Source organism: Myotis myotis, unplaced genomic scaffold, assembly GCF_014108235.1.
Source record: "Myotis myotis isolate mMyoMyo1 unplaced genomic scaffold, mMyoMyo1.p scaffold_m19_p_6, whole genome shotgun sequence".
In the NCBI taxonomy this organism is placed as follows: domain Eukaryota; kingdom Metazoa; phylum Chordata; class Mammalia; order Chiroptera; family Vespertilionidae; genus Myotis; species Myotis myotis.
In genome coordinates this window covers 80,461,119-80,471,621 of record NW_023416368.1, presented here as the reverse complement: position 1 = coordinate 80,471,621, position 10,503 = coordinate 80,461,119, and the positions used below count along the sequence as shown (strand labels likewise).

Sequence of the window (10,503 nt, the reverse complement as noted above, 5' to 3'; positions counted from 1 at the left end):
GACACCCCCAGCCTCCACGCAGTGCCCTGAGCTGGAAGTCCCTCTCCCCAGCTGGTACCCACCAGGCAGGCTCGGAGATGTGGGGGGAGGAGGGAGAAGGGACTCCCTGGCACTTATCAGCCTCCTGGGTCTCCTGCCCAACAGTCACCTTGAAGTGACACCAGCTGGGCCCAGCTCCCCTCCCCCACTCCTGCTGTTTCCATGGGGACAGATGTCCTTTCAGCAGCAGCATCAGGCCTCAGCCGCCCGCCCCAATGGGGAGGGGAAAACGGGTGGGGGGTGGGGCTGGCCCAAGAGCCCTCCCTGGGTTTCTTTATCTTTTTTATCTGCGGGACTCCGCTGACCACAGCTTTCTGAGTTTTGGTCCCTCCCTGTGAGCCATTCAGGCTCCCATCCCAGCTCTTTCTGCAACACGAGGAGCTGGGGACCCCCTTCTCCCTCCAAGGGTCCATCTTTTTCATCCTTTCCAGCGGCTGGGGTCCCGGCCTCCCAGAAAGGACACTTGAAACACACAATAACTTATTTATTTTCTGGATCAGAGGAGGACTTTCTTACAATCTTGGGCCCCAGGACCCGGAAGGGGGCTGAGAGGGCAGGCCCGATGCAGCCGGAGAGCCTGGAGGAGCAGGAACCTTTCCCTCTGGCCTCCTCCAGGGCTGGAGCGAATCAGCCTCACGGAGCAGGGCCGGGGGCAGAGGCCCCGGGGCAGGGGCTCTGCGTGACCACCGGGTACAGCAGGGCCAGGTGCTCGGCGCCCTGCACGGGCAGCGGGCGCGAGCTGTAGTGGAGCACCAGCTCGGGCACACTGGCGAAGGGGCCGCTGTGCTGGCCCAGCACCAACTGGTTCTCTCGTGTCCACGCAAACTTCAGGTGCAGGAAGCCCTGGCTGCTTCTGGGGAACAGCATCACGGGGGGCCTTGAGCACCCCAGCCCCCAGCAGGCTCTCCAGCCCTGAGGCCGCCCCATCACTGCTCCTGGAACCCGGGCACTGGTGTCCCCAGGTATTTCTGTTAAACAGCCAGTTGGTGCCAAGGCGTTGGCTTGCTCCGGAGCAGGAATGCCTTCTAGGCTGGTGGAGGCCCTGCCAGGGGACAGCCCCTCCCCTGAAACATGAACTGACTTTCTCTCCAAACCTCCTGACCCCTTTATCTTTTTTATCTGTGGGACTCCGCTGACTACAGCTTTCTGAGTTTTGGTCCCTCCCTGTGAACCATTCAGGCTCCAATCCCAGCTCTTTCTGCAAAACGAGGAGCTGGGGACCCCTGGTGCTACCCCACCTGACCTCCCCACTAGTTAACCCCCAGTCTGAGGTCTCTTTCCTTTCTCTGTCTCGGGTGGGTGGAATGATGTAGAACCTGGGAATCATTTTATCCACATCATTAACATGATTCAAGTACTTCCTGTTTCTGGGGCACTATTCCCAACATTTTTTCATGTATTTTTTTCCCATTTAATCATTGCATTCCCAGGTTCGATTCCAGTCAAGGGCATGTACCTTGGTTGCGGGCACATCCCCAGTGGGAGGTGTGCAGGAGGCAGCTGATCGATGTTTCTAATCATTGCAGTATTACCATGAAATCGATGCTATTATTCTTCCATAAATGAGGAAACCAAGGCCCAGAGAAGGCGAGTAAATGAGCTAAGGTCACACAGCTAGAAAGTGGTAGAGGCAGGATTTGAACCAGCCTCTTCAATGTTGGGCTTTTAGGGATCTCACGCTCAGATGCCTAGTAGGATCTTAGGAGTGCCGTATGCTCAGACACACCTAGAAGCTTAGGCAGAGAAGCACGTAGCACCAGGGTCTCAAACTCAAATGCCTAGAGTGCCACTCAGATTCTAGCCCTGGGACAGACACAGTGAATATACTCTAACTTTTGGACTGGGGGGTCCACAGAAAACTGACATCTGCTTCTCCATCTCACCTAAGTCCTAGATCTCCTGTGTGGCATCCACGCCATCTTCTTGCATACCTCCCGTGACAGGGAGCTCATTCTAGGTAGATCTCCCTGGAGGCCCCACTGACAGGTCCCATAAGTCCCACCCATGGGCCTGAAAGCCCAGCCCCCCCTACATCCTTCTGCTCAAACCTGAAAACATGCTGCATGCAGTCCTGTGACCTCCCGAGGCGGGGTCTCACCTGAGGGACAGGGAGCAGTCTTGGGGGCTGGTCTCGCTGAGCCGCACCAGGTAGCTGCCTTCCTTGCAGAGCAAGAGGAGGTTCTCGGCGTCTGCCCGGCTCAGAGGCCCGTGAAACCACCTGGTGTGGGGGCAGATGTCTCAGGAAAGGCCACCCCCCTTCAAACACACCAGGGGTCTGGCGCAGGCACAGTGGATAAAGGGCTTCTGGCCTCCAGGCAACGAAGAGAAAAATTCCCTTGGGTTTCTCAAGAGGAGCCTGTTTCCCGGGGAGGCAGCCGAGCCCAGGCCAGTGTGGAGCATACAGTTCCACCTGACCTTGACCTTAGCCTCCCCGGTGCTCCATCCTGTATCCCCACCCGCCTGGACCGCTCTTTACTTAGCATTTTTCTTTAACGTGCCCACAGAGAGGCAGCAGCTGCAAGCAAGGTGTCGGAGAGGGATGAGCATCAGGGACTGCGCGGTTGTTTGTATTGAAAGAAAACTGAAGAGAATAAACGTTTCACCTGTGCTTCAGTGTTAAGTAGCCAGGCTGGTATCGCCCACCTGAAAGGTTTGGGAATGACTGTGATGAACACAGCCCGCTGGGGCTCGGACCTGGGTGGGGGCTTAGGGAGTCCCTCAGGGCTCCCAGGCTGCAGGGACACAGAAAAGACCCTCACCCTCCCAGCCTGCGCCTCTTCACAATCCTGTTCTTCCCAGTTTTACCCCAGGCCTGTCCTGGGGGTGAGAATCTTTCTGGCTCTTAGTTCCCAGGCTTATGAGCCCCACCCAAGTGGAGGGAGGAAATCCCCCTTTACTCTGGTTGAGCCAGGCACCACCTTAGGGGTTTTCAGCTTAAGGCTCAGGTAATTCACAGGCTCAGGTCCTGTCGCCAGGAGACACAGAGCAGGGATTCGAACCCAGCGTCTGATGCCAGAGGGAGCGGAGACTCCATCTGATTCTGCTTTGCACCTAGCAGCTAGGTCCTAGCTAGATGGTCTGGCACACAGCAGGCGCTGGCGCCCAAGGAAGAGTAGTTGAAGAAATGAATGAAATGAATGAATGAACCAGCTCCCCTAGTCCGGTGGATCTGTAGCCGTATGGGGCCAGGAGGGATGCGACCCAGGCCTTCCATCTTCAGTTTCCCCACTCACGGCTGTTTCTCCAGGGGCAGGGCAGGGTCCACACGCTCTGCGAGATGGGGGCTTCTGGGTGGGGGTTTCCGGAGCTCCTTGGCCGAGCCTGGGGTCCTTTCCCACTCGGGACTGTCAAACTGCACTGAAGGGGGGGGAGGGTTGGAGAGCAAAGTTAAGTCCAACCTGCCTGGGAGGAAGGGGGGCCCGCCAATGGAATTTCAGTAGGAAGGCGGTACCAATGGAATCAGAAGAGGAGGCGCTGGGGCCGAATTGGTAAAGGAACAACCAATTGACTTTCAGAAGGGTGTGGTCATCCGCAAGTGTGGTGGCATAGAAGGGCGGGGCAGCTTCATGAGTGACAAATCAGAGAGCAGGGGCGTAGCTAAAAGGGGGGTTGGAAGTTCTGTCCCATTCCCAGCAAATCACAGAACTAGGTAACAGCTCCCCACTATATAGACAAGTAAACTGAGGCCCTGAGCTCAAATTCCCCTCCCAGTCATACAACATATGGGGCAAAGTTGGGTTCTCACATCTCTTCCTGGTCCAAGTTATTTTATTTATTTATTTTTTTTAAAATATATCTTTATTAATTTCAGAGAGGAAGGGAGAGGGAAAGAGAGAGAGAGAGAAACATCAATGATGAGAGATAATCATTGATTGGCTGCCTCCTGCATATGCCCGACTAGGGATCAAGCCCACAACCCAGGCATGTGCCCTTGACCGGAATCGAACCTGGGACCCTTCAGTCCACAGGCTGACTCTATCCACTGAGCCAAACCAGCGAGGGCTATTTTATTTCTTAAAGCTGACCTTATTGTTACTCCTTTTATAGAAGAGGAAACTGAGATTCAGAGGCTTGTCCAAGCTTACCCAAGTCTACCTGATGACAGCTACTAAGAAATGCTACTTTCTCCCCCAACAACTCCTATGTAATTGAGCACTTTATAGCACTCAATTTCCAAGCACCCTATTCGGTAGATACCATGATGATCCCCATTTTACAGGGAAAGAAACAGATTCAGAGAGATAAAATGATTTGCCCAAGTAAGTGACACAAACCCAGGTCAAAGCCTTCCCCTTCACTATACTGAGCAGAATAAGTAGGTCCTATTGCACTCTACAAGGTGTTTCCGTTTCCAAGGAAGATAGTTTCTTCTGGGAAGAGAAATTTATGGCTATTAGTCATTCACACTTTAGTGAGAATTAACAAACCACTGAAGTGCCAGATAACTGGCGTCTACTTTGTAAGTTGAAACAGGGGATGTGACCAGAGTAGAAAATAGAGGGACTCAAGCACCTGCAAATGCCTTGGAGATGTGGTCTTTCTTCCACTCCCAGGGCTGATCATACTCATCCGCTGGCCTTTCATCTTCCTGGGGCTGCCGGCTCTGTCCAGGCCTTTGCCCTGAAAAAAGCCTGTCTCCTGGCTCCCCATCCTGCTCCTCATAGGGAGTGTCATACAGCTGCACTGCCCTACAAGGCAGTTCTGGGAGGCCAAGGACACTGGTTAGATCCCACTCCCACCTGGGACCCGGTCATCCTCCCCCAAGCCCTGCTCACTCACCACTCACGACCCGCTGGGCATCATAGGGTTCCATGTAGCCATCATCTGGGGGTGGCGGATGAGGCTGGGCATCAAAGGGGTCCGAGTACTCGGTGTCAACTTCTGACTGGTGAGAGAAGGCAAGGGAGACCAGGCGGCTCTGGTTACGCCCTGCCCCCCCCTGAGCCCTCTGACACATCCCCTTCCAGCAGTTCTCTTTTCTGGGGGGAGGAGGGAGTCTCCGCTACCACCCAGGAATGTTTGCAAGAAAGATGCCAGCTTCCCCTACGCCCTTTCTTCATGCAGTTCGGACCCTTCCCGACATAGACACCCTCACCTCCTTCTTTCAATCATTTTTTAAATATATATTTTCATTGATTTCAGAGAGGAAGGGAGAGAGACAGAAACATCAATGATGAGAGAGAATCATTAATTGGCTGCCTCCTGCACGCCCCCTACTGGGGGGATCTAGCCTGCAATCTGGGCCGTGCCCTTGGCTGAAATCGAACCTGGGACCCTTTAGTCTGAACACGGCTAGGGCAGTTTTTTTTTTGTTAATCCTCACGGGAGGATGCTTTTGTCCATTGCTTTTAGAGTGGAAGGGAAGGGGACAGACAGAGAGAGAAACATCGATGTGAGAGACTCATCCATTGGATGCCTCCCACTCACATGTGCCTGAACCTGCAACTGAGATACATGCCCGAGACCAGAATTAACCCCGAGACTCTTCAGTCCTCCAGCCAACACTCTCCACTGAGCCAGACTGACTAGGGCTTCAATAATTTTAAAGTTTATCAGCTGCCAGCACTGTTCTAAATGCTTCATATATTTTTACTTGTCATATCAACATTCCATAGACACATTATCCCCATTTTACAGATGAGGAAACCAAGGCACAGAGCGGGTAAGTAACTTGCTCAGGGTCACAGACCTGGTAAGAGGCAGGTTTTGATCCCAGGTTGTCTGAGTCCCTGCCTCCTTCTCCCTTTCTCTGTACCATCAACCCAACACAGTCTCTCCTAACCCTCCCCAAATCCTTCTCTGTTTCCACTGAGGGTTTGCAGTGATCCTCTAAGAAAAATAATATAGCCCAGCCGGCGTGGGTCAGTGGTTGAAGGTCAACCTATGAACCAGGAGGTCACAGTTGGATTCCTGTTCAAGGCACACGCGGGGGTTGTGGGCTTGATCCCCAATAGGGGGCATGCAGCAGGCAGCAGATCAATGATTCTCTCTCATCATTGATGTTTCTATCTCTCTTTCCCTCTCCCTTCCTCTGAAATCAATTTAAAATATATATTAAAAAAAAGAAAAAGAAAAATACTGCCCTGGCCGGTGTGGCTCAGTGGGTAGAGCGTCGACCTGCGGACTCAAGGGTCCCGGGTTCGATTCCGGTCAAGGGCATGTACCTGGGTTGCGGGCACATCCCCAGTAGGGGGCGTGCAGGAGGCAGCTGATGGATGTTTCCTCTCTCATCGATGTTTCTAACTCTCTATCCCTCTCCCTTGCTCTCTGTAAAAAGTCAATAAAATATAAAAAAAAAAAAAAAAAAAAAAAAAAAGAAAGACAAATACTAAAAAATCATGGGCATTGGAGGCAGGTCTGGAGTTAGACCATGTGACCACAGGCAAATTGCTTCTTTACTTTTCTGTGAACCTCAGTTTCCAGGTCTGGTAAATGGGAATGATAACAGGCAGTTCTGGGAGTAGTGGTGAGGATGTTTCAGTGCCCCGTAGGGGAGCGAATGGCTCAGGTCTGTTTTAGAAAGCTTCCTCCAGCTGCGAGAGGAAGGAGCTGGGGGAGGGGCCCGGAGAGGGACGTCAGGGGCAGGACAATGTCCGGCAGGCAGAGAGGTGGGTGGACCAGCACTGTGCGCTGAAAGGGGACAGGCATCACACTTTGTCCAGCGGCTGAAGGACTGGGGAGTGTCTGCAGTCACACATTCAACATGCTCCCCAAGTCCAGGGCCCAGCCTGGTCCTCCCCGCCCAGTCTCTTAGGGCACCCAGCTCCGACCCTTAGCCACGCACCTCCGCCCCTGCACTGCCCAGCAAGACCTTGGCTCTGGCCACCTCGGCCATGTCGGCTGCCTCCACCTTGATGAGCCGGTGCTTGGGGGAATCGTACTTGGAGTCCCTGGGGCCCGCAGGGTCTGGCTCCAGGCGGCTGTCCGCATCCTCATAAGGGTCCTCGAAGTCCAGATTCTTCTGTTCCAGGTAGGCCCGCAGGATGTCGCTTTCCGTGTAGTCGGGAGTGGGTGGCTGCGGAGGGGGCCTCCGACCGCCAAAGCTCAGGTAGTCCCGTAGCCACTTGGCCATTTGGGCCCGCGTCACCCCAACACCTGGCTACTGTAAAGGGGAGACACACATGCCCTCTTTTGGGTGCCTTCCTCAGCAGATTCCGGGGGGGGGGGGGGGGGGCGGAGAAGGGGGAGGAGGGGGAGGAGGGGGAGGAGGAGGAGGAGGAGGGAAGGGGAGGAGGGGGGAGGAGGGGGAGAAGGAGGAGGAAAAGGGAAGGGGAGGAGAAGGAGGAGGAGGAAGAGGAGGGAAGGGGATGAGGGGGAGGAGGAGAAGGGAAGGGGAGGAGGAGGAGGGAAGGGGATGAGGGGGAGGAGGAGAAGGGAAGGGGAGGAGGAGGAGTAGGAGGGGAGGGGAGGAGGGGGAGGAGGAGGAGGGGAAGGGAAGGGGAGAAGGAGGAGGAGGAGGGGAGGGGAGGAGGGGGAGGAGGAGGAGGAGAAGGGAAGGGGAGGAGGGGGAGGAGGAGGAAGAGGGAAGGGGATGAGGGGGAGGAGGAGAAGGGAAGGGGAGGAAGAGGAGGGGGGAGGAGGGGAGGAGGGGGGAGGAGGAGGAGGAGAAGGGAAGGGGAGAAGGAGGAGGAGGAGGGGGGAGGGGAGGAGGGGAGGAGGAGGAGGAGAAGGGAAGGGGAGGAGGAGGAGGAGGAGGGGGGAGGAGGAAGAGGGAAGGGGATGAGGGGGAGGAGGAGAAGGGAAGGGGGGAGGAGGAGGAGGGGAGGGGAGGAGGGGAGGAGGAGGAGAAAGGAAAGGAAGGAGGGGGAGGAGGAAGGAAGGGGATGAGGAGGAGGAGGAGGGAAGGGGAGGAGGGGGAGGAGGAGGAGGGAAGGGGAAGAGGAAGAGGAGGAGAAGGGAAGGGGAGAAGGGGGAGGAGGAGGGAAGGGGATGAGGGGGAGGAGGAGGGAAGGGGAGGAGGGGGAGGAGGAGGAGGGAAGGGGATGAGGGGGAGGAGGAGGAGGGGAGGGGAGGAGGGGAGGAGGAGGAGGGAAGGGGAAGAGGAAGAGGAGGAGAAGGGAAGGGGAGGAGGGGGAGGAGGAGGAGGGAAGGGGAGGAGGGGGAGGAGGAGGAGGGAAGGGGAGGAGGGGGAGGAGGAGGAGGGAAGGGGAGGAGGGGGAGGAGGAGGGAAGGGGAGGAGGGGGAGGAGGAGGAGGGAAGGGGAGGAGGGGGAGGAGGAGGAGGGAAGGGGAGGAGGGGGAGGAGGAGGAGGGAAGGGGAGGAGGGGGAGGAGGAGGGAAGGGGATGAGGGAGAGGAGGAGGGTCAGGTGTGCCCCTTGGCTGGGCTCAGGAGAGGGTGAAAAGGAGAGAAAAAGGAGACGGAGGGGGCGGAGACGCAAAGCCCACCTGAGCCCGGTTCTGGAAGGCCGGCGGGAAGGGGGTGCTCCGTAGGGCCCCGAACGCCGAGCGCGAGGTCGTCCGGCCAAGGCGAGGGGCATCCGCGGGAACGCGTGGAGCTCCTGCGGGCGGCGAGGTCCCCGCGAGCACCTCGGCCACCAGGCGCCCGGGAAGCGCCGGGATCCCTCCCCGGGGTCCAGGGGTCGAGGAAAGCGCCGCCTGCGGACGCCCCAGCCCGCTCAGACGGGACGCCTGGGTTCGCGGCGCAGCGGGCGGGCTCCCCCGGGGCGCGCGCCCCGCCCAAAGTTGGGCCGCCGGGACCTTGACCCCGACGCGGTGTGCCTTCTGCGGCGCTGGCCTCTGCTCCGCGGGAGCCCCCGTCCCCGGCCGCCAGCCCCGCCGCCCCGATGCGGCCCCGCCCGCGGCACAAAGGGAAATAAACCCCGCAGTGCCCCTTCGCGTTTTCGGAGACTTCACCGCCGCCGGCGCGCGGCCGGGAGGGGGGCTCCGGGGAGGGGCGCGCAGGCGGGCGCTCTGGTCCCTGCCAGCCGCGGGCCGTGTCGGGGCAGCCAGGCTAAGGGTTCTCCGCCTCCCGCTCCGCGGCTGCCCCCTCCCTCCCCCTCCTGCGTCCCCCTCCGAGGTGCCGGAGACCTTCCGTTCTGGGGAGGGGGGAGCCGCGGCCACGGAGGGAGGGGGTGCGAGGCAGGAGTCGCGGCGCCGCGGGAGCCGGACGCGGACCCGGAGGGCAGAGGCGGGCGGGAGCCGACAGGCGCTGACCTTCAGGGGAGTGCGAGGCGCACGGGCGGGTTGGGGGAGAGGGCGGTGGAAACTGGCCGGGAAAAGGGGGGCTGGACTTGACCACGAGACAGGGCGGGCTGACCAGCAGAGGGGGTGAGAGTGACCACCACCACTGGCCGTTCAAACTGGACCAGGGTCTGGCGGCGAAGCTGACCCGGAGATGGGGGGTGGGGATTGTCGCAGGGGTCACCGCAGCGAGGCTGACACAGAGGAAGAGAGAGGAGGCAACGCCGGGGATCGGCTCCCCCCCCCCCCCCCAGGACTCCCCAGGGGCACTAATGGCAGGATGGGGAGAGGGCTGGGCAGCTGGCCCGGGGAAGGGAGATGGTATCTGCCTGGCGAGTGTCCTCAGCATCTGTCCCTTTGTGGCTTCTGGGGAGGGGGCCGGGAGGGAGACAGAAATGGGGGGGGGGGGGTTCTGCGCGGCCTGGTGGCAGCTGCAGTGTCTGGGGGCGAGGACACTAGAGGTTTCGGGGAGGGAGAGGCCACTTCCAGAGCCAACACATTTGCCTTCGTTCCCCATAAGGGCTTGCTCGGTCCCCTAATACTGGAGTGAGAGAGGGTGGTCAGGGAGGGTGGGATCCCAGATTTCCTTCTCCCAGCCCCCCAGGCTGGGCAGGTGCCTATGGCGTGGAGGGGAGGGAGGACCCGAAGTCAGAGCTGACGGTGCTGAGCTGCCCCTGGGAAGAGCAGTGGGGCTAGGGCGATTGAAAGGGGCAGCAGTAGAATTTGGGGAACCAGCTAGTACTGTGAGAGACATTAATCCTGCTGTTCACCGTGATTGTTTTATTCTGATGAAAGAAGGCACATTCCACCCTGGCTGGAGCTGACCCGGAGATGCCGCCCTTCCTCCCCATTCGGAGCTGCCTGTAATCATGGAAAGATGAACAACTTTGCTGCAGAAACCGGAATCGCCAGCCCTTTGAAGGTCCCCAGCCCTTTTGCAAACCTGCAGGCCTTTGCAGACCTCCAGCCTGTACCTGTTAACTGCCCATCTGGCACTCCTTTTGGATTTCCCCGTGTAGCCCCAGCCCCTGCATATCACTAAGCCCTTTGAAGACCCCTAGTCCTTTTGCATATCTGTGAATGGCCCTTTTGCCTACTTCTCCTTTGTACTTTTACTATATAAGCAACTGGCTCATGGTGGGGTGCAGAGCAGAGTTCTGTGGCTACTGTAAAGGGGAGACACACATGCCCTCTTCCAGGTGCCTTGCTCAGTAGATTCCCCAGGAAGGAGGGGGAGGAGGAGGGTCAGGTGTGCCCCTTGGTTGGGCTCAGGGGAGGGTAAAA

At 58.1% G+C, this 10,503-nt stretch overlaps 1 protein-coding gene across 4 annotated transcripts; it reads right to left on the bottom strand.

Annotated features, from left to right (window-relative positions):
* Positions 1-508: 508 nt before the first annotated feature.
* SHD (Src homology 2 domain containing transforming protein D) lies at positions 509-9,210 on the bottom strand. Of its 4 annotated transcripts, none has more exons than XM_036315289.1 (7): positions 8,425-9,210; positions 6,851-7,138; positions 4,819-4,924; positions 4,552-4,740; positions 3,273-3,396; positions 2,138-2,257; positions 509-1,081 (listed from the first exon to the last, which is right to left on the bottom strand). In XM_036315289.1, the coding sequence occupies exons 2-7, from the start codon at positions 7,109-7,111 to the stop codon at positions 673-675; spliced, it is 1,209 nt and encodes a 402-aa protein (XP_036171182.1). In that variant the 5' UTR covers positions 7,112-7,138; positions 8,425-9,210; the 3' UTR covers positions 509-672. The 4 variants fall into 4 exon arrangements, with proteins under 4 accessions (XP_036171182.1, XP_036171181.1, XP_036171184.1 ...); XM_036315288.1 differs by having other exon boundaries at positions 6,824-7,138; positions 8,425-9,207; XM_036315291.1 differs by having other exon boundaries at positions 6,824-7,141; positions 8,425-9,206.
* Between the last annotated feature and the right edge of the window lie 1,293 nt (positions 9,211-10,503).